Below are 27,923 nucleotides of genomic sequence, written 5' to 3'. Positions count from 1 at the left end.
TTCATCCTGGCTCAAAATGGTGAATAATTATCCTTTGCTTTTCTGGAGTACTAGAAGTAACCCAATAGCATTAACTAACAAGAACTAAGAGCCTAAAGGTAAATTTGAAGCCTCTAAGAAATCAGGCATTTCAATCTATCTTAGGAGAATTGCATTATGAGAACTGTTCTCATGCTAATACCTACTGGATTTCAGGAGTTGTTAGTTCTCAAGCTACTTGCTCCAGTGCATGAGGTCGCAAAGAGTCGGACACAACTTAGGATTAAACAAATAACCTTATGTCCCAGCAGTTCCATCAAGGGCCAGCAGGGCCTAAACAGGTATGGAGTAGCAGGAAAAGTTGAACATTATTATTTTCCTTTAAGATCAGAATCCTTAAGTCACCTATGCTAAGGCACATCCATCTTATAAATCAACCAGAGTAAAGAAGAGGCTAGAAATTACTTCGAAATAATATTGAAAAATACTTTTGAAACAAAACTGATTTTTTTTCCTTTATGTTTGTTTACACAGATTTCCTTATAGACTGAGATCACTAACAAGATAGCCTGGATAACCTACTATCCAACAGGTATCAAACACTTTTCATCTAATCACTGCCAAATGTACCTCCATGAGATCTCATGATTCAGTCTACCAGTATAATTAACCAATGATGATCATCACATGAAGCCAACCACATGGAGGTCAAACAAAACACTCTAAGTGAATCCCGTGAGCCACTGACTCTAAGCCTTTGCTACAGACAGTGAAAGCTACTAAATGATCAAATCTGCACTTAAGAAATTTACTAAACAGAATAAATTATAAAACAAAAGCTGGGAAACTGGTTACATTATCATTAATATAAAGCTGAGAAATGAGAAAAAGGCTGAACTACCATACTATAATAGCAATGCAAAGGAAATAATAAATTTAAGAGACATTTGGCGGATTTGACCAAGAGGCGTCAGGCAGAAGAGAACCCCAGGTGAAGGACAACCGACTTCTGGCACACACGTCTGGGTGTCAGTACTACCATTAACTGAGATGCGCATTACCGGGGGCAGTATGTGCAAAAAAAGATAACAAACTGTGAACACCTGCAGCAGTAGGAGGTACCCACAGAACACCGTGGAGGTACAGGCTGTCAGGTAAGAATACTCTGAAACTGAGGCTGCCTGCAATAAACGTCTATTTTGGTAGTAATCAACATACAGGTTGTAGTTAAAACCAGGAGTAACTGAGATCATCCTAGAAAGAATAAGGAGTGTGGCTGAGGAATGAGAATAGAACCTACATGACTGCAGTCTCTATCTAGAATGAGACTAGGCAGAATGAAGGCATTGAATGGACTTACTCAGGATGATCTGGGTTTAAATTCTCCCCTTGTCATTTTTCCAGCTCAGGGACCTTGAGCAAAGACATTTAACCTCTCTGACCCATAGTTTTCCTCCACTGTAAAAAAATCACCTCATATGGCTTTATTTGTATGTACATATATATATGTGTGCATCATATATATTATTAAACTTTAATAAGTTTTATAAGTTCTTTAATAGTACTAATTTGAATAACACCAAATTGATTTTGGTCAAGAGAGACGCAGAAGAACCAAGAGAATGCTGTCTCAGAAAACTACGAAAGAACAGAAAAATAACTTGGATCTTTGCTGAAGCATCTCAGCTAATGAGGGGTCCCACTGCCCACACACAGGTGAAGCACTTTTTTTTGTCATCTGTACACCAGCGGCCCCAGCTTCTCAGCAGGTGCAAAGGCACACAGGTGCCCTCACTCTGATCCTTAAACCTCCCTGTGCTCTCCCTCATAGTTTAGCTAAGGAATTCTCACAGTTCTATTTATGACTGGGTCACTTTGGTGGATGAGGTAGGGAAAAAAATCAAATGGTGAGGACGTTTAATGGATGGCAGACACCATTTCATAAAAGGCAAAGCCACAGTAAGCCATGCCTTTGCTAGCCATTGCTGGTTTCTGGTTTGGTTTTATTACATTTTGCTCTTCTAAGAAACAGAGCTACTGGCCACTTAGAATTAAGCTCCAGTTTCTAACATAAGCAACCTACATCTAGTAAAGTCCAACCGATATAAAAGCAAACAAAAAACCCACAAAGCAGGACAAACACAAGGAGGTGACTATACCTTGGCCCCAGTGTGGCTTCCTGCAAAGCACTGTGTAAATGTGCAAGTCAATGCAGAGAGGGCACAGTTCTCACTGCAGCCATCACAGGCCACTGGGGCCAGCATCATTCCTTTATTTATCCACGACCCTTCAATCAACGGGATTCTGCCTGTGTACCCCAGTACCTATTTCCAGCGTTGGCATGAATGAGTCAGAGAGGACCAGGCCAGAGTGCCGCGGAAACACGTAGGAGGGGGCAGTTAAGACAGGAGATCTAAGCAGGAGACCGAGGCAAGAAGTTCAGGGCAGGGAATGGGGATTAGTCACTCAGGGAAAGGAAGAAAAGCAATCCAGACAGATGGACAGAATGGCGTGAGGAAAGGCAGGATGAGATGAGGCTGGGTACCTCCATGAGACATAAGATACTGAATCCTGGAGTCAAACAGGAACATGCTGGAGGAGGGTGCTGGCTTAGATCCACTAGAAGTTTCATCCAAGCGGAAGTTTCCCTTTAGAGCTGTCAAGATTTAATGCGTGCTACCCAGCCCCAGACAACTGAAGAAACAGGGCTATGCCTTCAAATACAGCTGCAGTTTTCACAGACTAAGTTTCCACACATGGCCTGGCTCCCAAGTATCCACATGACCCGCACTACAGAACTTTCCCCTTAGCAGAGAAAAGTCCATACATCAAGAAACGCTTCAGTTCTGTGTATTTTAATAGGTCATAAAAGCAAAAACTCCTTCAACTACCGAATACCGGCGTCTGTCAGGGGAGTGAAAGTGCACTTACCTGTACAAGCAGTCCATGTAGTCTGCACCCTTGCTATATTCCTCCCAATACCTATGATACATAACAAGCACTTGCTCTTCAGACTCCAGAACCCTCTAGATAAAGAAGAAAAACACTTTTTACTCACAAAGCAGTGATCATTTTCATTTGTAAGCAATGAAATTTATCAAAAATTAATGTTCTTACGTAAGTGACATAATTTGAGAATAATATATTATATTTACAGATTACATTCTAACTTAACTACCTTCAGTAACAATGAAAGAGCTAGGAAAAAAAAACGTGAATCTTAGAGATGAAAATGAAACATCCACATTACGGAGTAAATGCTTCATTTCCTAAGATAAAAAAATAAAATGTAATGGTTTGATGCTGTTCCTTGTCAGATTAAAACAGAATGTAATTCTATTGCCATGTATCTCTTTTTCCTCATGTCCATCAATTTTGATCAGACTGCTAGTTGTACATCATCACCTCACATTATTCACTTCTGTGAATAAGACTATGAAAATTGACAATTTTTCCACATTCTCCAAATAAGTTATTGTATATTTACTTAATAAAATAAAAATAAAAGCCTACTATCTTTTGAAAAATGAAAATCAAGCTGAAATCTGAGGCCTGGTATTTAAAAAGCTAATTTTAATGGAAATTCAGTATAACAACAAAAATTCACTCACTAGGACAGACATTCCCAAAGTCACCGCTTCTTGTACCTCAACTGTCCTTCCATCAACTGTCTGTGTGACCTTGGGCAAGTCCTGAGCTCAATGCTCATCTAATAACTCTGATGAAATGCTATGCTTTTAAACTTGGGATTTTAACAATTAAAGCTCACAATGATAGGAACAGCTGATAAATAGTACTTTTTTTGCCTACCATGTGGTAAATAAAAACACCAACCACTATTAATAATGCAACACTTCCCAGGTGGCATAGTGTGGTACAGAACCCACCTGCCAACGCAGGAGACACAGGTTCAATCTCTGGGTCGGGAAGACCCCCTAGAGTAGGAAAGGGCAACCCAACTCCAGAATTCTTGTCTGGGAAATTCCACGGACAGAGGAGCCTGGCAGGCTATGGTCCATGGCACCGCAGAGACGGACACGGCTGAGAGACTGACATGGCATGGCATTAACAATGCCAGGGAACAGGGCCCCCTTAGGGACTTCTGCGGCTGGGGGGTAAAATGTAAATCCAGAAACAATTTCTTACTGCAGTCATTCCTGAGTATCAGCAGGGACTGTTTGTAGGATGCCCCATGGATACCAAATCCCCCAGAGTCTCAACTTCCCTACAGTCAGGCCTCCACATCCACCAATATGGAAGACATAGACATGGAAGACCAACTGCATTAAGTCAAAAAAATTAAAAATGTTCATGACTTAAGACCTAGTAATTCTAAGTCTAGGGACTTACCCTATTTAGAAATAATAATAAACAAATAGATAAAACATGCTCTGAAAAATGAGCTTTTCTTCAAAGGTTATAAGGGAAATATCACAGGATCAATTGTGCTCTACTTATAGGTTATTACCCTTTGAAAAAGGCCTCATCCTAGCCATGTGCAGGGTTAGACACACTACACAGTTTATGTTACTTTATCTCTATTTTATAGATAAAAGAACTTAAAGTTCAATCCACGAGGTAGGTTAAGTGAGTTGCCCAGGGTCACAGGGCTAATAAAAGATGGTCAAGTTTCTAGTTCAAATAATAAATGATCTCATCCAGTTCCTGATAAGATCACTAATCTTAGCCAAATACTGCAAATTTGTTCACTGTGTATACGCAGATCATCAAGTCTGTGATGTTTCCCTCATGTGCACGGCACACTGACCGAAATAACTGGTCACGGGAAGTTCCTGTAGTACTTCTTCATTTACCATTCTCCTTTTTAATCCTAGGATTTTCAAGATAGGATATTAAGAGGCAGCTAAAAGGCTGACTACAAAGACAGAGATTCACCAAGAGGTGGGGAAGGGACAGTAAAAACAAAAAAACAAACACCATCCGAAGAACATGTGAGGACTTGATTTCAAGTTGAACAAATCTTGATTTGAAACTCTCCTCACTTACTAGTAGCATGACCTTGAGCAACTAAACTGATTTCCCTTGGAGAACCTAACCACACAGTGCTTGACTCATAGCTCTTAAATGCATTTTAGAAAAATGCTATTTAGGAAACAAATAACCTTAACTTGATACAAGTTCTGCACTGGAAAACAGCGAACTAGTCAAATAACTATGTAGCCATAAACACACTTATATCATGCATACAGCTGACCTTACCTTGTGCAAATGCCGTACATGATTTTCCAAAAAAATCTTAGTTTCTGTATAAAGTCTTTCTCCAAGGGGTTCAGGATAGGCCACACATAAAGCATAGATATCTCTAGTTAAATTGTTAAGGTTTTCATATTCACTGGAGACATTACTTTAAAACAAATGAGATTTAACTTAAGTTTGAACTCAAGTTAAAAAATGAAAAACCTTTATTTCACTCTTAAAGTTTAGGATTATATAGATACATACAGAATGAAGACACCGACCCAACACATGAGAGGACAGGATCACATAAGGTAAGTCACACACCCCAAAAAATGCTTTGCAAAAAATTAAGTGCTAACATATGATGGTGTACAATTTTCAGAGGAGGGGGGCGGGCTGTTTTTTTTTTTTCAGTTTCAAAATATGCAAGATTTACCACCACTAAAATTTCTACCTAAAATATCTGAGTATCAGAAGTCAACCTTATGTTCTTGGGCAAAATAACAGGAAAAGGAGAGAAACTGGCTGTAGAACAATTAGGAACACAGTTCTTTATTTTTTTTTTCAAAATAAAATTTTAAAACTGAGATTCCAAGTTTGCTGTTTGCGCAGACATTTTTTTATTTCAGGGGAGGGGCAGAAAACTCATGATCAAGTGAAGAGTAATTGGACCATCTTAGATGGATCAGACAATAAACATCGTAGAAATACCAATAACTAAAGGCACTTCTCAAGGAAGCTAGCTATCTCGAATCCATTTACAAACCAACAAGTAACTATATATTCTATAGAATAAGAACACATTTAATTATTCCATTTTCTTTAACTTTTGCTCATTTTCTTGTCATCTTCTATGACCAACTCCTTCTCTTCTCTTTTTACTCATTATTTTAGTTAAAATAGCCTTAAAAGTACCTAAGTACTTGCCTAGCCCAACCTCATTCATACACAAGTAACTTTTAACACTTTTTAAAGTTTTTACTAAGATTCCGATCAGAAACAGTTCATGATGTTCCACACACATACCACACACACCAAAAAAACTTAAGAGACTAGTTCAATAATAAGCTCTTCAAAGGCAAAATCCATTATCAATTATCATCTAAATACAATGGAAAGTACAAGAAATCAGGTGTTAGATTTGCAAGATCTTGCAAAGTCTGTGCTCCATCAACGACTGCCAGCAGAGCCCGGGTGAGTCCCTTCACCCCGAGTACCAGTTTCCACATCTATTATATCTGCCCCACTGATCTGATAGGTGTGTTTGGGACACCAAATAACACTAAAAATGTAAAAGATCTCGGCAAACTGTGAAGCCTTCTAGAAAAGTTACCATCACTTTCTGTATCTGCAGTGACTAGAACACAGACAGCCTATCAAATGTTTCTTACTGACAACTGCAACAGAATTCAAAGAACTTCACTGTTCCTGCACCAATATTAGGTTTAATATTAACAACTGGGTTAGGCATCGACAAGTTGAATGACTCTTATGAAATCCCAGCCTTTCTAGAGAACACACTCCTTGTTCAGTGAGGCAGCCATCCTTCAGCACCAGGGCACCGCTGGAGAGGGCAGCAAGCAGGAGACGACAGGAACCTACACCCACAGCCTGGGGATAACACCTTCACGTCTCATCTTCCCTTCAGATGGAAAGAGTCTCTGGTTCCTGCAGGGACTACTCAGTCCGTAAAGCCTCCTACAGGGCCCTTCAAACCAGAGACCAGGCCTCAGCCCTACTCCCTTCCTTCATGCGGAATGTCCCTGTGGTAGAAGGTGAAGGCAGGTCAGCAGCCTGCCAGGGCTGCCCCCAGGCCCTACCAGCCACGGCGCCTGGCAGACACTGGGCAGAGCTGGCGAGACAACCACCCACCCCTCTCCCCAGCTACCTGCGGCTGAGGGTTCCTAGAGACTGCTTTAACCTCCTCAAGTACGGGAATGCTGTGGGGTTTTCCCAGAGTATATATCCTGGGTGCTGGAGGTCACACTATGTTTTTACCTATAAAATGATATTATTAATGTTATAATATACATATAATATACATGTCTGCCCTCTTAGCACAGGAGGCAGCATGTCAGTCTCATAATCTGAAGGTCCTGAGTTTGAACCTCAGAAAAGGCAGATCACTCTTTTAGGGCTTCCATGACAGCTCAATTGGTAAAGAATCCACCTGCAATGCAGGAGACCCCAGCTCAATTCCTGGGTTGGAAAGATCTGCTGGAGAAGCTACCCACTTCAGTATTCCTGGGCTTCCCTTGTGGGTAAAGACTCCATCTGCAATGTGGGAGACCTGGGTTCAATCCCTGGGTTGGGAAGATCCCCTGGAGAAGGGAAAGGCTAGCCACTCCAGTATTCTGGCCTGGAGAATTCCATGGACTGCACAGGCCAAGGGGTCGCAAGGAGTCGCACATGACTGAGCGACTTTCACTTTCATAAACACACATTATATTCAGTTCAGTTCAGCTGCTCAGTTGTGTCCGACTCTTTGCAACTCCATGGACTGCAACACGCCAGGCCTCCACGTCCATCACCAACTCCCGAAGCTTACTCAAACTCGTGTCCATCACATTGGTGATGCCATCCAACCATCTCATCCTCTGTCGTCCCCTTCTCCTCCCACCTTCAATCTTTCCCAGCATCAGGGTCTTTTCCAATGAGTCAGTTCTTCAAATCAGATGGCCAGAGTACTGGAGTTTCAGCTTCAGCAGCAGTCCTTCCAATGAACACCCAGGACTGATCTCCTTTAGGATGGACTGGTTGGATATCCTTGCAGTCCAAGGGACTCTCAAGAGTCTTCTCCAACACCACAGTTCAAAAGTGTCAATTCTTCAGCCCCCAGCATTCTTTATAGTCCAACTCTCACATTTATATATGACTACTGGAAAAACCATAGCTCTGACTAGACGGACTTTGTTGGCAAAGTAATGTCTCCGCTATTTAATATGCTATCTAGGTTGGTCATAGCTTTTCCTCTAAGGAGCAAGCATATTTTAATCTCATGGCTGCAGTCACTAACTGCAGTTATTTTAGAGCCCCCAAAAATAAAGTCTGTCACTGTTCCCATTGTTTGCCCATCTATTTACCATGAAGTGACGGGACTAGATGTCATGATCTTAGTTTTCTGAATGTTGAGTTTTAAGTCAACTTTTTCACTCTCCTCTTTCACTTGCATCAAGAGGCTCTTTAGTTCTTTCTCACTTTCTGCCATAAGCGTGGTGTCATCTGCATGTCTGAGGTTATTGATATTTCTCCCAGCAGTCTTGATTCCAACTTGTGCTTCATCTAGCCCAGCGTTTCTCATGAAGTACTCTGCATATAAGTTAAATAAGCAGGGTGACAATATACAGCCTTGACGTACTCCTTTCCCAATTTGGAACCAGTCTGTTGTTCCATGTCCAGTTCTAACTGTTGCTTCCTGACCTGCATATAGATTTCTCAGGAGGCAGGTCAGGTGGTCTGGTATTCCCATTTTTAGGAATTTTCCACAGTTTATTTTGATCCACACAGTCAAAGGCTTTGGCATAGTCAATAAAGCAGAAATAGATGTTTTTTTGGAACTCTCTTGCTTTTTCAATGATCTAACGAATGTTGGCAATTTGATCTCTGGTTCCTCTGCCTTTTCTAAATCCAGCTTGAACGTCTGGAAGGTCACAGTTCACGTACTGTTGAAGCCTGGCTTGGAGAATTTTGAGCATTACTTTACTAGCATGTGAGATGAGCGCAATTGTGTGGTAGTTTGAGCATTCTTTGGCACTGCCTTTCTCTGGGATTGGAATGAAAATTGACCTTTTCCAGTCCTGTGGCCACTGCTGAGTTTTCCAAATTTGCTGGCATATTGAGTGCAGCACTTTAACAGCATCGTCTTTCAGGATTTGAAATAGCTCAACTGGAATTCCATCACCTCCACTACTTTGTTTGTAGTGACGCTTCCTAAGGCCCACTTGACTTCGCATTCCAGGATGCCTGGTTCTAGGTGAGTGATCACACCATCATGGTTATCTGGGCCTTGAAGATCTTTTTTGTATAGTTCTTCTGTGTATTCTTGCCAACTCTTCTTAATATCTTCTGCTTCTGTGAGGTCCATACCATTTCTGTCCTTTATTGAGCCCATCTTTGCATGAAATGTTTCCTTGGTATCTCTAAATTTCTTGAAGAGATCTCTAGTCTTTCGCCTTCTATTGTTTTCCTCTATTTCTCTGCAATGATCACTGAGGAAGGCTTTTTTATCTCTCCTTGCTATTCTGCTATTCTTCGGAACTCTGCATTCAAATGGGTATATCTTTTCTTTTCCCCTTTGCCTTTCGCGTCTCTTCTTTTCATAGCTATTTGCAAGGCCTCCTCAGACAACCACTTTGCCTTTTTGCATTTTTTTCTTGGGGATGGTCTTGATCACTGCCTCCTGTACAATGTCACGAACCTCCGTCCATAGTTCATCAGGCACTCTATCAGATCTCATCCCTTGAACCCAATCCCTTGAATCTATCTGTCACTACCACTGTATAATCACAAGGGATATGATTTAGGTCATACATGAATGGTCTAGTTGTTTTCTCTGCCTTCTTCAATTTAAATCTGAGTTTGGCAATAAGGAGTTCATGATCTGAGCCAGTCAGTTCCTGGTCTTGTTTTTGCTGACTGTATAGAGCTTCTCCGTATTAGGTATAGTATATATTATGTATGTTATACAAATTTTTTAAAATAAGATTGCTGTCATGTAGGAATGCAGAGCAGCAGGTTTTAGACCACAGGGAAACCACCAATCTGTTTTCATATACAACCCCTAACTCACAAATGTAGACAACCCAGTTAAAACTGCTTCAGCCTCACAGCCGCTGAATGTGCTATGCGCCCTCTGCCTGGCACGCTGCCCCTAGGTCTGTGTGTGACCTGCTCCCTCCCTTTGTCCTAGTCTTTGCTCAAGTTTTATCACCATTCGCAGAGAGACCTTCCCTGACCACTATCTGCAGAGTCACACACACACTCCAGCCACACTCAGACCCTTGACCTTCTTCAGACCTCCCCAGCCCACCGCCCCAATATTTAACCTGTTATGATGAATAGAAGCACCGGCATTAGGTTTGCTTTACATCTACTTAATGCCTATCCCTTCAGTAGAATGAAGGGAAAGTGGCTTGTTTTGTTCACAGCTGTACTCCCAAAGCCTGAAGCGGTGTCTGACATACGCTAAATCTCAGTAAAGTATTTGTTGAACAAAAGGTTATGGAAGATTGTTGACTGCCACATACGGGCAATAAACTTGGAACTGTGAACAATAATACATTTGAAAACAGTCATACTGGAAAGTTCTTCCACTTAGGAAAGCTTAAACCTGTTTTCAACAAGCTTATGAACCCAGCACGCTGACAGGCGCAGGCGTAGGTGCCATCAAAGGATACGAGAAGCGGTCGTTCCACGTTGCTCTCTCCACATACTCCAACATCACCACAGCTTTGATTGTCGTGAGGAGTTTGTTCCAGGTTTCATCAAAATCCACTACTCTTGGTTTCAAAGACATTGTGCAAGTTTAGTGTTGAAATCTGTTAATTAAAGACAGTGCTAACATTAGCATGAATTCCACGGGGTCAGTCACTTGTCTCTATAACAATCGCATCATTAGACAGCAGGATGCAGGAAGGGGTGAGAACAGAGCCTGGCACTTGGTGAGAACAATCAACACTGGCTGCCATCTTTTCATGAGTGTCCCGACAAGGAATTCCTCAGAATGTTTGTATTCACTACAAACTCTAAGAAATAGAGAGCTTTTAACACAGATTATTTATAATTCAGGGTGGTCCAAAGAATAAGAAGCTTCACATGCTGAGAGAAAGAAGCTGGGGCTCAATGAGCCAAAAAAGTTATGAGAAATGCATAGCAGATACTCGGTCAAGACAAAAAGGCTTCAGCCCCCAATCCTCGTGGTTTGCACTCCTTAAACTGGAGACCAAGCCCATATATGAGGAAACGCAAAACCATTAAAGGGTTTCTTTTCTTAAAGCATCAGTTTAGCTGGATTCCAAATCCTTCTCCATAACACACCAGAAGAACAGAATCAAAAGAAAAACCTCTTAAAGCCACATTTAATTGCACAAGGGAGCATTTTTCCAGCACAAGCCTTCACATCCTCCCTGAAGTTTTCCCTCATTACCGGGACTGTGAAGCACCAAGTTAGTCAGCAGCCAGGGTCAAACAAGGAGGAAACGTTCTTCCTCTTTGTGTCCCACTGTGGGGAAAAGGAGGTAAAGAGACAGCAGGGGAAGGCAGGATGCACAGAGAGAAAGGAAATGAGACAAGAGACCAGCTGCATGGTCCACGAACTGGAGGCGGCCCTGGGCCCTTCCTATGTGGTGAAGAAAAGAATTCCAGAGGAGTCCAGGGAACAGACTTCAATGAAGGGAAGAAAAGGAATCAGAGAGGTCAAACAAAAGCCCAAAGAGGCTGTGCCACACCAAATCAACTCTCTCTCTGATCAACAGACCAGAGACTACCTCCAGGCCTTAAACTTCCTCTAACTAGCGGTAATCCATGTGTGTGTATGTGTGTATTAGGGGAAGAGGGTAACCTAAAGCTCCAGTTTTAAATCAGAAAATTAACCTTAAATCAACCTTAACTCCTCACGCTTTTCACACATTCTATCTGTGTGGGATTTTCTTAAATCCTCCCATTCTCGTGCAACCCTATGAAAGCTCTGGGGTCAGGCCCTCAATAGTTCCAGTTTGCATTAATCTTTTATTTATCAAAGAAGTACTAATAACTGTTAATATTTATACAGTACTTACTATGAAACTGAAAGTCGCTCAGTCATGTCTGACTCTTTGCGACCCCATGGACTATACGGTCCGTGGAATTTATTCTCCATGGCCAGAATACTGGAGTGGGTAGCCTTTCCCTTCTCCAGGGGATCTTCCCAACCCAGGGATTAAACCCAGGTATCCCACATTGCATATGGATTCTTTACCAGCTGAGCCACAAGGGAAGCCCAAGAATACTGGAGTGGGTAGCCTATCTCTTTTCCAGCAGATCTTCTTGACCCAGGGATCGAACCAGGGTCTCCTGCATTGCAGGCAGATTCTTTACCAACCGAGCTATCGGGGAAGCCCATACTTATTATGAGCCAAACACAAATCTAAGTGCTTTATATAAAGTCACTTAATCCTCCCAACAATCTGATGAAGTAGGGCCCACTGTTCCCTCCATTTTCTGGATAAGAAAACTAATTACATGGTGATTAACAAACTTGCTTAAGGTCACAGAGCTATTTATTGATGGCATCAGGAGGATTCAGACCTGCACTGGAACCCCTGCCCTCAATTGCCATATACAACTATATGCTGTGTGCTCAGTGATGGCCGACTCCTTGAGACCCCATGAACTGTAGCCCACCAGGTTTCTCTGTCCATGGGATTGCCCAGGCAAGAATAGTGGGAGTGGGTCACCATGTCCTACTCCAGCAGACTTAGTAACATCCTTAGTGAGTACTTAGATACATGCCAGGCATAGTATTGGTGAGGGTCACAGTGGTCAACAAACAGAGTTCTTGACTTGTAAGAAAGTTAGACTCTGGATCTGGCATTCAACAACAAAAATAACATACCTAAACCACAGAGCTGACCGTGTCACTCTGGTACTTAAAGCAGCTTGAGATTTTCCACTATGGATAGCATCTGGTTTAAGCTCACTGGCAACATGGCTCATCAAGCGTCCATGATGTGACCTTGGACTGAAGCCCCTCCTCACCTTGCTCTTCTCATGGAACTCCCTTCCTTGGCATCATAATCTGAAAACTTCTTTGCTTAGAGGTCACTGAACACAACAGGCTGATTCACACACACTGAGTGTTACCCTGATTGATTTCTGTACCTAAAATTCTTCTCTTCTCCATGCCTCTTCCTTTCAATCCATTCACCTAACTCCTACTGATATTTTAGCCTTGGCCCAGAATATTAGCTTTTAAGAAATGTTCTGGGCCCATTTAAGCTAGGTAAGGTGTCCTCTTCTGTATGACTTCAGAACTCTCTTTAACCACTATTAGAGGATTAAACTACCCTCAGCCAATTCGATGGACATGAATTCCAAAGAAGGCCAATGCCAAGCAATGCTCAAATTACCATACAATTGTACTCATTCCACTTGCCAACAAGGCAATTCTCAAAATCCTTCAAGCTAGGCTTCAACAGTATATGAACTGAAAATGTCCAGATGTACAAGCTGGATTTAGAAAAGGCAGAGGAACCAGAGATCAAGTTGCCAATCTATTGGATCATTGAAAAACAAGAGAATTCCAGAAAAACATCCACTTCTGCTTCATTGACTAATTCCTTTGACTAATTCCTTCATTGACTAAAGCCTTTGACTGTGCGGATCACAACAAACTGTGGAAAATTTTTAGAGATGAGAATACCAGACCACCTTACCTGCCTCCTGAGAAAGAGCAAGCTCCAGGAGTTGGTGATAGACAGGGAAGCCTGGCATATTGTAGTCCACGGAGTCACAAAGAGTCAGACATGAGCAACTGAACTGAACTGAGCCATGATTATCTGAGTGTTTCCTCAGGGTAGGGAGACTACTGTGTAACTGTGTACCAAAAAGCTATCACTGTTTGCTTCACATTCCATTCCTCCCCCTGTAAGAATGGGATTATACCACACGCCCTGCTGATACATTATTTTAATGGTTGCATTACCTTTTAGCTTTATTCAAGTTTTAGCAGAATCAGACTGGCATTGATTTCTCTGTTGAGATCAACAGAGAGAATGGGTTTATATACAGTGATAATCCACTCCTGGATGGAAAATGTGAACACCACGGTGGGAGAAGCATCAGCCCAGGGAAATACACGAAAAACTAACAAACCAGTAACAGGAAGTATGCTAAAACAGTCGGTTGGCTTCTATGCCTGCCCAGTAGAAAGCTCCTTCATTTAAACTCCTTAAATAAAATGTATGCTCCTTCATCTTATTTAAATTGTTTAAAGGATCGTTTACTCATGGAGAATTTATATAAGGACGTAAAAGAGAGAGGGCAAAGAAAGAAATGTTATGACAATAACATTTATGAAATTTCCATTACATTTGAAAATGATTCATAGATTAGATTTTCTCACTGAGAGCACCATTTCTAAGTACCGTATGGCTGTTAATAATAATTACAAAAGTGATTTATATAAACATAGAGCTACCACATGACTCAGTAGTTCACTCCTATGCAAGAGAAAACATGTCCACACAAAAACTTGGACATGCGGCTTTCCTGGTGGCTCAAGGGTAAAGAACCCACCTGGCAAAGCAAGAGACTCTGGTTCGATCCCTGATCCAGGAAGACCCCACATGCCATGGAGCAACTAAAGCCCAGGAGCCACAACTACTGACCCCACTTGCCACAACTACTGAAGCTCAAGTGCCTGAGAGCCTCGCTCTGCAACACAAAGAAGCCACTGCAGTGAGAAGCCCAAGCACCACAACTAGAGAAAAGCCCACACGGCAACAAGGACCTGGCCCAGCCAAAAATAAATAAAATAAAATAAAAATTGGAAAAACTTGGACACAAATGTTCACAGCAGCATTTATTCATAAAAGCCAAAAAAGAGGCAATCATTCAAATGTCTATCAAGGAAAAAATGGATAAATAAAATGTAGTACATCCATACAATGATTATTCTGTAACACAAAGGAATGGAGTACTGACAGATGCTATAAAATAGATAAACCTCAAAAATATACTCTGTGAATAAAGTTGGTCATAAAAGACCGCCTATTACAGGGTTCCATTTACATGAAGTATCCAGAAAAGACAGATCAGTAGACACAGGAAGTGTTTCAGTATTTGCACAGGGTTAGAGGACCTGGAGAAAAATGGAAAGTGACTGCTAATTAGGTGACGAAAATGTTTTAAAACTGATTGCCATGATGTTTGCACAACCCTCAAATGTGCTAAAAACCACTGAACTGTATAGTTCAAATGAGTACACTGAATGGTATGTGAAGGAGAACTCAATAAAGCTGTTAAGACACTTAAGGTGAAATAACTGTACCAAAAATTTTGGAGCAATTTAATGTGAAGGGAAATGTAGGGGAGAACAGGTACATTTATATGATTGCAAATTCTGAAATCTCAGTCTCCCTCTCACTCCCATGCTAGAGTCACCAGGTCCCATCACTAGAGGAATCTATTATATGTGTCTGGGAGTATTTTATGCATAAATGTCATTATTCCCCCTTTTTATATAATTGAATATAGAGATGGTTTTTCTTCATCTGTTTTATATAAATGGCATCACACCACTTACTTAACAATATATTCACTTAACAGTACATTTGGAAAAGCATTCTATATTAATACAGAAGGATTTCTTTAATCCTAATAGCATTTCTTGGAGAAGGAAATGGCAACCCACTCCAGCATTCTTGCCTGGAGAATCCCATGGACTGAGCTACAGTCTATGACACGGGCTACAGTCCATGGGGTTGCAAAGAGTTGGACACGACCGAGTGACTAGGCAAATAGCATTTCACTGCTTGGCTGTACTTGGATTCATTCTATTATGTTTGATATGATATGTGATGAGTCCTCCAAAATTAAAGTACCTAGTTTAATATCAGTATTTTTGAGTTAAAATAGTTTTTTAAATGGATTAGTAAGTTCTTTTCACATTGACAGCAACAAAGTTTTCTTCTAAAGATACTGTTAACACAAGTTACAATTGCTACAAAGTTATTAATAAGAAAATTACAATTTATCATTATCCTTACTGTTCATTAAATACCTTCTGAATTCCTCTTGTGTGATACATATTATACATACAAACATTACTAACCATCAACCTGCAAGTCAGCAAAATCCAGACTACAGGAAACTACTGGATAATCAGATTTCTCCAATAAATTATGCACTCACATAAGATAGATAAAAGAAAACGAGAGTGAGAGACATTTATGGATGAGAAATTAAACTAAAATAGACTGAAAAGGCATATTACTCTACCATAGTATGATTGTTCCTATTTGGATCTAGATTTACACTCTTTTTTTAAAATTTATATTTATGATAACCCTGGAAATCTGAAAACACTGAGACCTTATGACCTCATGACCTTAAAAATATTTTTTATAATAATGAGAGCTTTAAAAATGAGAGTTCTTATCTGTCAAAGACACATCCCAAAATATTTATGAATGTAATAAATGCTGTCTGAGACCTACCTCAAAATTAAATGGCTTCTTTATGAACTGATTGATAATTGTTGAGAATGAGTGATAAGTAGTGTAGGCATTATTAAACTATTCATTCTCTGTATATGTTTGCAATTTGTCAAAGTAAAAGGGTTTAAAAAAATCTTTACCATCATCATCATTAACAGTTCCATAAATAAGAGGAAGAGTGGGGAACACATAAAAGAAATCAGAATCAGAAAGTTTTTTTTTTAAAGTATTATAAATCCAAAATATCTAACAATCAATTAATATGCATTCTAGAAAATCAGAATGAGAGGTAATTATCAAAGAAAAAATACTGCAGAACTAATGAACATTAGTTTTCCAACTTAGAAGGGCATATTGAGTACCCAGAATATTTGATTTTAAAAACAAGGCACCACTTCCTGGAAGACTAAACCACTGAGGATAAAGAAAGGAGTTCATAGTTTTTCAGAAAAGAAAAAAGTCACAATAGACTATAAATTGTATCTAGATTTACAATGGCAACACTGGATGCTGGAAGGTAATATAAAGCAACGCCTTCAAAATGCTCAGGGGAAAATGACTAATCACCTAGAATTCTCTATCCAGAGTGGTATCAAATAATTTACATGAAATCATTTTACTCAGGAATCTATTGCAAGATATCCTCTATCAGGAGGAAATTAATGAACCAAGAAAGACTTGGGATCCCAGAAACAGAGGAATCTAACACAGGAGAGGAACAGAAATTTTTCAGGACAGAAGCTTGACAGATTTTAAAAACAACCCGTCTATACAGACACAGAACAAAGGGCTCCAGGAGGGTTCTTTCCAAGAAAAAAAAGAAGGAAGGATACTTCCAAACTCATGTTACAAGGCCAGCATTACCATGATTACCAAAGGACACCACAAAAAAAGAAAATCTAGATACATATGAAGGACTGAGTCCCTTCGATGTTCATCTGAAACTTTTATATTTGTTATCAGCTATACCACATTACAAAATAAAAAGTTTTAAATAAATAAATAAACAAAATGGGCATCAACATAAAAAAAATACACACACACCAAAAAGAAAAGAAAGCTACAGACCAATATTCCTGATGAATATATATGCAAAAATCTGCAAAAAAAATTTAGCAAGCCAAATTCAACAACACATTAAAAGGATTGATACATCATGATCAACTGTGATATATTCCAGGGATACAAGGTTCAACATCCACAGATCAATCAACGACATTAATAAAATGAAGAATGAAAATCACATGATGATCTCCACAGATGCAGGAAAAGCATCTGACAAAATTCAACATTCATTTATGACAAAAACTCTCAACAAAGTGGGCATAGAGGGGATGTACCTCAACATAATAAAGGTCATATAAGACAAGACCACAGCTAACATACTAAAGAGTGACAAGCTGCCTAATAACCACTTAGGCAGTTTCTAGTAAAGTTAAGCATATACTTTCCATGGGATGCAGCAATTCCATTTCTGGGTATTTACACAGGAGAAATGAAGACATACATTTACAGGAAAACCTAAACAAATTTTTAGAGCACCTTTATTAATTTAACTACCAAAAGGCACAAACCCAAATACCCCATCAACTAGTGGATGGAAAACAAAATATGGTGAATTCACACAACAGTATACTATTCAGTATTAAAGTGGGACAAATCACTGATATGTGGACAACAACAGATGATTCTCAAAAGCATTATGCCACGTGAAAGCAGACATACTCATTAGGCTACGTATTATATGGTTGCTGAAAAAGTCAAACATACAAAAACATACATCAAATCACTGACTGTCCGCGACTCAGGACAGATTGACTAGCATTCTGACAACAAACATTTTATAATCAATTACTAGTACTAGAATAGCTAGATAACCTAAGGTAAAGACAAAAATCAAATTGATAAGTTATCTAGATTTCTGATAGCAATGTTCTAAAATCTCTTTTCCTTTTAAGTTTTTCTCTTCACTCACCTACCTCACTCCCCAGACCACTAGAGATCCCCTGGAGGAGGAAATAGCAACCCACTCCAGTAATCTTGCCTGGAGAATTCCATGGACAGAGAAGCCTGGTCGGTCCACGGACTCAAAGAAGAGTTGGACATAACTGAGCAACTGATTATGCACAAACGCACTAAACTTTCCTTTCTCCCAAGAATCTTAACTTTGAAGTACAGATGTTGAAAGAGCTCCGAAACAACATGGTACTGTCCCAAAGTGTTAACACAGCCTGACAATGTGTTACGATGTGTTAACACAGCCTGACAAAATTCCCACCCCAAAAATGTTTTAAAGAAAACAAAGTTGCCAGCAATAGCAGAAATAGGAAAGATATAATTTTGCCAATATCAGGTGGATTTTAATTTGGAGTGATACTGTTTTACACTTAGACATTTTTCATACAAAGAAGTGACCTGGATAATTACACTTCAGCAGGTAAAGCAGTAACAGCATCTCAAAACATTTCATTTTAAGTCCACAACTGATGCTGATACATAATTAAATATTTTATTTGAAGCACAAACTATTTTAGCAAAATGTATAACCATGTTCAACATACTAATCAGTATGACTACAGCTTAATTACTGATAAACATTTCAGCTGCCTTCCAAAAGTATAATTATCAACAATGTAAATGGCTAAACACTTAATGTCCTCTTTTTTTAGTAAAAAAAAAATTAAAAATAAATAAAACAAAAAACCTATCAAATTTAACTTTTTATTTCAGTACTGATCATTCCCAGCAATAAAACTCTGGCATTCCAAAAATTACCAAAAGAATACTGGGGCCTAAATAAAGTTCAGGTAAGTCAATATACCCTATTAAGTTTTTAAAATGATATCCAGGGGGCTTATAGTCTAAATACACAAAATAAGGAAAATATTTAATACCTAATCAAAGAGCGTTATTAATTCTGCAGTATTTTCCATTTCTAAGACTGTCTCTGGTATACACTGACCAAAAGTTATCATGATTTCACATGAAAATAAGCTCCAAGTATGCACTAAACACTTTCATCTTACTGCACTGAATGTGTGACCCATGAGCTATAGCCAAGAGGCATCTTTGTTAGCTGCATGCTCAGGGTATAATGCTTACTGTTGCAATAAGGCTTGACACACACAGCTCCACACAACAAATGTCATTTCCAACATGTGACTTGCTTACTTAAGAATTTCTAGGGGACCTCCCTGGTAGTCCAGTGGCTAAGAGTCCACGCTCCCAATGCAGGGGGTCCAGGCTCAATTCCTGGCCAGGGAACTAGATCCCATATGCTGCAACTAACAGTTCACAGGCAACAACTAGAGATTACACATGCCGCAACTAAGATCTGGTGCAGCCAAATAAATAAATAAAAATGCTATTTAATTAAAAATAAGTAAAAAGAATTTCTAGTAATGTGTTTTTTTAAAAAGGAGGACACGGGTGAAAAAAACCGTCAAGAGAAACACAGTGGTCTGTAACTCCAATTGGCAAAATGTACAGTGCAGGAAGAAAACCTTAGCAACGGGGGACAGTAGGAAGTACGGAATATATTTATAATACAACAAAGAAATTATGGAAGAATCTGCTTCCAAACTAAAGTCAACTTAACCAGAATTAAAGACCCTTCTCCTCAATGACTTGAAACTCTCCCACATGTCTACAGACAGTATTTCTTTCCATGGCTCCTATCTGAATGAAGTGTTATGTCTTTTTCACTTACTTTCTTTTTTCCAATTTTAATAAACCAGGCAGGAATTTAAGACTCCAACTAGCCTCAAAAAAATTCTTACCTAAGTTTCAAGGATGAGTTAGAGAACTTGAATTAATCTGAGTTTCTCATGAGTAGGCAAGCCCACCCACTTTGGTGCACAGGTTAGACAAAGCTGTGACCAATAAGCCTTTTCACAAATAAACATTAAGACTGAATTTTCTTTCTAGTCCTGATCTTCTATCCAAATATTAAAAAGGATTACTCAAATTTACTCTAGTTATCCTTTTTAACAACCCAATGACTTGCAATATGTGTTATCCTATTCTGAGAGCTAAATTAAGTCACATATATCTAAAAACCTTGGACTCATTTTGGTAACTTCAAACCATTATTATGACTATTGGAAAAGTATGCTCTATTTCTATGAGAAAACAGCAGTTATAAATAAAAGGGGACAGCTAGTGTAAACACTATAGTGTTTGAATGGAATGAGAGTTATCAGTATGGTTTTTAACACATACACAGAGGTGAAAAGATATAGAAATAAACAGATGTTGTGTATGCATGGATTACTATTCATACATATATTTCTAGCTCCAATCACTGAGAGGGCCTAGGAGCAAAGACACCCAGTGGCAATCAGCACACACAGCATCTATATCTTGGTTTCTAAAAACTATTCTCCAAGAGAAAGAAGCAGAGCTCACTGGAGAAGTGATTGGTTCCAGGGCTGCAGCAGGGACAATATGAGTCTGGACATGTTAAGATATCAGAAAACAAAGTGCTTTCCTAAAGAGGTTGGAGGATGTTAAAAAGACAAAGAGTCAACTTGAAAGACATAGCAGAACAATCTGAGTGATTAAATAAAGATAAAATTAAATTATAAACCACAGAGTAAAACAAATATCTCTGACTCAACATGGATACAAATATGGAGCAGGGACAGTTCTCCCTTATAGAAGAATTCCAATTAATAAGTGTAGAAGGAAATGAGAAAAACATAAAATTGCCATCAGGTGAACACTGCTGTAATTACCGTTACAAGCAAGCCCTACCAAAGAACGCTGCAATGGAAGGACAAAAATTTGAGAACTGGATTTCTACATAGTTTCAAAGAATCTCCCCCAAGATACCCAGTAATTACAAAGAAAAAAATAGTAACTTTTACAAGCAGAGAAATTTAACAGACATGACCTCTAATACAACATGCTGACATCCTGTATCCTGCAATGTGACATGCTGTAGACTCAGCATCACTTCTTTAGTATGCCTGCCAAAAATGTACCACCTCAATCTAACTAAGAGAAACCCAAATTGAGTCATTCTACAAAATAAACTGACCATTCACTGCAAGCACGAAGATGAGAAAAGATAATCACAGATTAGAAGAGACTAGGGAGCAGATGCTAAATGCTGTGTCTGACACTGAACTGAATCTCGGAAAGGTAAAGGACATTATAGGAGAAACTGGTGGGATTCACACAAAGGCCTGTAGTTTAACTAACAGCATGGTACCGATGTTAATTTTCCTCGTTTTGATCATTGTGCCCCAGTTATGCAAGCTGTTAGCATCAGGGAAATCTGGGGGAAAGGTGTACCCGAGCTTTCTGTACCATTTGTGCAACTTCTCTGTGGAGTCTAAAATTATTTCAACAATTAAATTTAGGGGACTTCCCTGGCAGTCCAATGCTTGCCTGAGACTCAGCGCTTCCACTGCAGGGGCCATGCGTTTGATCCCTGGTTGGAGAATTAAAATCCCACTTGCTACGTGGTACAGCCAAATCAACAAAAAAGAAACAAAAATAAAAATTTTTTTAAATGTAAGTATCCTGTACTTTCTGTCAACTGAAGTAAAGCAAAACTGAGAAATTCAAGAAATATTTACACACAGTAAATCTGACATTTCATTATTTGAAAAGCAACCAACATTAGAACAAGACTTAAGTCATTGAGTTAATAGATATTTATTAAGTATTCACAATACTCAAACCTCTACCAGGTATTAAAGATGTTGCTTTCAAGAAGCTTACAGCTGATAAGAGAAACAAAGATGGTAAACTACTAACCTGACTGTATATGTGTCAGAATTTTTCATCAGTCAGGCTATAATTCAATGATTAAATAACAACAGTAACATTTACACTGTTAAAGTATACAAGTGAAAATTCTCTGGATAACTAAAATCTTCAAATAGAACATTAATATCTACATTTACAGAGTTTAAGTAAGCTTAATACACTAAACACATATATTTCATAGTATTAATAATTACTAATGCTTTAAAAAAGAAAAACTAAGTATTTTTAAGATATTTCTCCAACCTAGAAACTAAATGCTTACTTATCTCAGATGAAAAAGAAAAAAGGGAGGTAACAATAGCATAAATAAAATCAAACTGAACAAAACAGTTGATAAATCCAGAACAATCTCAAAAAAGAAAAAAAAAAGAGGTAGATCAATTTACATAGAAAGTGTCTAGCTAAAAACAGCTGAGTGAAAATCAAAATGTCAACCAATATAAAAAATAGTATTAAATTCATCAGGGAACACAATGAGTCTGAGTTTTTTAATTCTTCAAAAATACAAAGCTTAAAGCGACTTACAGAAAATATTCCATCCCCCCTCCTATGGGTCAATCAACAGGGGGAACTAACATTAACTGCACCCCAAAAGTTGTAGCAGATGCTAATATCATGACCTTAACTCTAGTCATTGTCTCAAAACTTTTAAGACTTAAAGGAACTTCACTGTTCCAGTATCTCCAACAGGCCTTCCCAAATACAAAGTGGGAACATAACCTGAATCTTATATAGATCTTCTTCAACTTAAGATCAGGTTGCTGCTGCTGCTAAGTCACTTCAGTCGTGTCCGACTCTGTGCGAGCCTGTGGACGGCAGCCCACCAGACTCCGCCGCGCCTGGGATTCTCCAGGCAAGAACACTGGAGTGGGCTGCCATTTCCTTCCCCAATGCATGAAAGTGAAGTCGCTCAGTCGTGTCCCGACTCTTTGCGACCCCATGGACTGCAGCCTACCAGGCTCCACTGCTCATGGGATTTTCCAGGCAAGAGTACTGGAGTTGGTTGCCATTGCCTTCTCCGTAAGATCAGGTTATGTCTCCCCAAATCCATCGAAAGTTACAAATATCGTCAAGTTGAGATGCATTTAATACACCTCACCTACCGAACATCATAGCTTAGCCTAGCCTACCTTAAAAGTACTCAGGACGCTTACAAGAGCCCACTGTTGGGCAAATTATCTAACAGAAAGCCTACTTAGATAGAAATAACATGTTGACTATCTCATGTACTTTTGTGACTACTACATTGATAAGAAACAAAATGGTTGTTCATGCGCAGGATGATTGTTAAGTATACTGGTTGCTCCCTCTCATGACCGCTTGGCTCTCTGGGAGCTGAGGCTTGCTGCCACTGCCCAGCATCACAAGACTGTCATACTCCATACTGCTAGACCAAGAAAAGATCAAAATTCAAAATAGGGTTCTACTGAATGCATATTGCTTTTGTACCACCACAAAGCTGAAAAATTGTTAAGGCAAATCATCGTAAATTGGGGACGTTCTGAATTCCTAAAGATGGTAACATAAGAATTATGCTAACATCTGCAACACAACAGAAACTTGACTGTTAAGATTCAAGCCCAGGCAAAGGGCCAGACGACTCTGAACAGATAGTCGGATTATTAACTGATTACTGAGAGAGAATTCAGTCTTACATCTCAAGTAGCAATAACTTTTGTCTCATGAAAACATTCCAAACTTATGCTTGTTTTTCCAAGATTTAACATTAGCTAAACTCCCTCAAAACATTAAGATTCAACGCTGGTCTTTTTATCAACTTACTTAAATTTAACTGACAGTACATTCACAGAAATGCTGCTTTTGATCATAATCAAATATTTTTCTAGCACATAAACAGGCAGATAAGAAAGGTAAAACACAAGAAACAGTACAAACTTGTGTTAAAAAAAAAAAAAAAGCCTCACCAAAACAGCTCTTTCAACTCAATTCCATATGTGCAGGTCCTAAACTCACAGAAGATAGGGACCAAATCAGAAAATGCTGCGGTGCCCCAGGACTGTCTCCTCTTCTTTCGTACATTCTTACTTCAGACGGTCTCATACTGTTTCATAACCTTATAAATACTATTTACTACTCTAAAAAATACAAGGTGTCAAATCAAAGCAAGTATGCTACCATTTTTGCCAAGTGGGGAGAAGAAACCTACACACATTTGTCTACATGTGCACAAAGTATATCTTTGGAAAGATGTGTTGAGAGACCGCCAAAATATTTGGCCTCAAATATGTTGGGACAAGAAATAGAGACTCTCATTCTATACTCCATCAAACATTCCAAATTCTAAATCATGTGAATATAGTTTGTATCTAAAGATAGTTATAACAAGAAGCAAAACAGAGGAGTTTTTTAAATTCTTTAAAAAATTAACAAATTATAATAACCAACAGATAAAATCAGATGACTCCCCATATCCTTCTCTGACTAGAAGTTAAATCCTTTGAAGGCAGAGATTTTTGTCTGTTTTTTCACTATGATGTATCCCCACTGCCTAGTCCATAGCTGGTGCTTAAAAAATACTTGTTGAATGAATGAATGCTTCCCTAATCTCTCCACTGAATTCCAGGCTTGCATATCCAACTGCCTGCTTCTCATTTCTACATGAATACTGAATAGGTCCTACTTCAAATGTCCCATCCAACCCTACACGCATACAACAACCTGCTTCCCTCACTTCCCCATCTAATTCACAGCATCACCATGTTCCAGGTGAAGCCTCAAACCTGGGAGTCACCCCCATCCCAGCCAACTGCGTTCCCATCCGAACCAAGCCAGATCACTACTTTCAACTCCACAACATATCTCAGCATCTTTTTTCCTGGACTCTGGTCACTACTCAGATCTGCCCCAGCCTTCTCACCAGTAGCCCTGCTTCTACCCTCTTATCCAATCTCCTTCACAGTCAGATTGTAAACCAGACCATATCACTCCCAGCTTCACAAAAAGGGAACAGCTTTCCAATGTTCCTTAAGAATAAAAGCCAAACAAACTCCTCTGGATAAGAGACCTCACGTGACCTGACTTGTGGCTACCACCTAACCTCTTCTTTCTCACGAGGGTCTCAGCACAACTTCAGTGAGTTGCTTTCAGTTTGCTGAATCTAAGCTTGAAACTACCTTTGGGCATATTCATTTTCTGTTCCCTCAGCCTTCCAGAGGCCATATCCTGCCCACTTTTCAGGTATCAGGTCAAAAGTCTCCTCAGACAGGTCTTTCCTGACCACAGCGTCTGAAGCAGGCTCTCCTAGTCACTACCACGGCTCCCTGTTTTACCTCTTTTATAGCACTTACGATTGGCTGAAACTTTCTCTATTTCTCACTTTCTGACTTTCCCTTACCTCCCAGAACTGAAGCTCCAGAAAAGCAGAAATTTCACATGTCCTGTTTATGGCTGTATCCCTTAGGCCTCAGGTAATGCTTGTCATACAAACCAGGTGCTTAATGAATAGTGAACTGATAGACAAGGCAAAACGGACTTTGAAGAAGGCCTACAACATTCCATTTAGTGACACACTGGTGAAAATGAAAAAACATGAATAAACCATCTTCCCACAGAAAACACTTAAAAATCACCAGAGGGTGGACAGTGAAGTAAAAGTATTTCAGATGCATGTGAGCATTCAGACACAGAAAGGGTATTTTTCACATACTATGTACAGATGTCCTTCCAACTTGTAAACAGTATCTGGGGTAGGGAAGAGTAGCTGAGAACACCGTGTACATCTGCTATTTCATCTCTGACTCTTTCGGAAGGGTCTTCCAATACCGTATTTGGGCAAAAGAGGCAAAATATAAACAATCTGTTCGATTGTCTGTCTCGGAAAGAACCGTGAGGTAGTAAAGAGGAGGGAGCAGTCTTTTGAGTGTTCTTAAATGCCTATTATGTAGTCGGTGGTAAGTCAGAACTAAGTGATTATTTCCCCTGTCTTACTATGTACAGATCTGGGACTGGTCTAGTTCAAAGATGCTTACACTGTGAAGCCAAAGTCTGACGTGAATGTTAATTGTCTTTAATCTTATTATCAAAATGTAAACTTCCAAGGTTCTCCCTTACAACTAGGTATTAGTACTCCCTGGGGAAAGGAGAGGATTTAACGACAAAACAGTCTGCAACTCACAAATGTTTTCTGTACATGCACGTATTTGAAGGGTGGTAGGGAATGGTCCAGACTCCCTGGTGTGTAACTAAGTGCTCTTAAGAGTCTAAGGATCTTATTTCACCAGACCCCAAGGGTTGAGACAGGTCTAGCATGCACGCAGGGCACTCCTCCCCAGAGCTATCAATCTTCGCTGTCTGCGGAAACAAAAGTGAAGACACTCGTGGTAAGGATGTAAGAGATTGATGCCCCCCGCCCCGCCGCCCTCACACTGCAAACACAGAGAGCTGTGTAACCGCGTGAGCGCGTAAATAAAAGAACACGCACTCGCACCTTCCCTCCCTGAGAGCAAAATGGGGCCGAGGGAGGGGCGACCAAGGCCGGCTGGAGGCCCGGGATACAGTCCGGGGGCGGCCAGGCTCCGGGGTCGGCGCTCCTGGAGCCGGGGTCACCCTCAGGACACCCGGTCCCCGGCATCCCCCCATGCCTCCCCTCCCCCTCCGCGCCCCCAACTCCTCTCCCCGCCCCAGCCCCGCCACCCACTAACCGGGAGAGGAAGTTTCCCGGAGCCCGCAGCTGGCTCCGGGCCTTCAGTGGGTTACCTGATGCAAAGGCGGGACGCGGGGCAGGGAGCAGGGGAGGGAGACAGTCCGAGGGCGCGCAGGACGGTGCCCGGCGAGGAGGGTGGGCGGCGGCGGCTGTCAGCTCCGTCCCTGCTCACCGCGCTGCCATTACTGCGCGCAGGCGCCTCCCCGCCGGCCGCCACCACCGCCGATGAACGGGGGGGGCCGGCCCGGGGCCGGGGGCCGGGGCGCTCACCTGTCGTCGCGGGAACACGGGAGAGCTCCCGGATGGAACGGCGCGGTGGGGAGCGTGCAGGGGAGAAGGGCGGGCGAGCCACGCGAGCCGCGAGACAGCCGTCCTCCGAAGCCCTGCTTTCCCGGCACACCCTCGGGGTTCCTCTTCCGCGACCACCAACACCCCCCCTGCGCCGGCGTTGGTAGAGTCCGACTACGGCGAGGGCCGAGGGCCACTCTTGTGCGGTCGCGGAAGGCCGAGGGAACCTTGCTCCAAGCCACTGCGAGCGGCCCCAGCTGCCCACGAGCGCTCGCGGTTCGCTGAGCTGGCAACTGAGGACCCCTAAGTCTGGGGGCCGCTCCTAACAACGTGTTAGAAAAGTTGTTTCAACACAGGATTTTCCCCTAAAGTTCTTTTAGAACTACGTGAATATTCTGATACACCACCATCTCCTTGCCACCTACTTCTATGGGCTTTTCAAAGGATTGATAGGTATTAGCAAAATTAGTTTCCTCGGACGTACTCCTTTTCTAGTGGGTTTTTATCTGTAGACATTCTGAGACATAAATATGTATTTTCAGTAGAGGCCGTCCCTTCACAGCCTGTGACCCCAACTCCCCGCCTCCCTGCACCTGTCAATCCAAGGGTGTCCTTCGCCTACAATTGCTCAGGGTGATGTTGACAAAAGTTCAGACAATACCCATCTCCTCCCTAGTACGCAGCAGAAGTCAGTCTTGTCTTCTCTGTGCGTTTTGAGTCTTTCCCATCCAACAACCTTTCTTAAAACTCTGTACCATTCGGCTTAAGTCGTATCCGACTCTTTGGGACTCCATGGACTGTAGCCCGCCAGGCTCTACTGT

At 40.7% G+C, this 27,923-nt stretch overlaps 1 protein-coding gene across 4 annotated transcripts in view; it reads right to left on the bottom strand.

The window, feature by feature from the left end:
* Nucleotides 1-27,201, bottom strand: part of CUL2 (cullin 2) — a 70,866-nt gene extending 43,665 nt beyond the window's left edge. The window contains exons 1-5 of one of the 4 annotated variants that reach the window (XM_065921043.1): nt 26,868-27,006; nt 26,287-26,462; nt 10,575-10,715; nt 5,200-5,302; nt 2,911-3,005 (exon numbers count right to left, since the gene is read on the bottom strand). In XM_065921043.1, the coding sequence (XP_065777115.1) occupies nt 2,911-3,005; nt 5,200-5,302; nt 10,575-10,693 (317 nt within the window). In that variant the 5' untranslated portion in view covers nt 10,694-10,715; nt 26,287-26,462; nt 26,868-27,006. Of the gene's footprint in view, nt 1-2,910; nt 3,006-5,199; nt 5,303-10,574; nt 10,716-24,076; nt 24,172-26,286; nt 26,463-26,867; nt 27,013-27,084 lie in introns of those variants that run through there. The other 3 variants (XM_065921045.1, XM_065921042.1, XM_065921046.1) reach the window with 3 other exon arrangements.
* Between the last annotated feature and the right edge of the window lie 722 nt (nt 27,202-27,923).

This window comes from Muntiacus reevesi, chromosome 2 (assembly GCF_963930625.1).
Source record: "Muntiacus reevesi chromosome 2, mMunRee1.1, whole genome shotgun sequence".
Taxonomy (NCBI): domain Eukaryota; kingdom Metazoa; phylum Chordata; class Mammalia; order Artiodactyla; family Cervidae; genus Muntiacus; species Muntiacus reevesi.
Note: the sequence above shows the minus strand (reverse complement) of the source record. Positions and strands in the feature narration are given on the sequence as shown.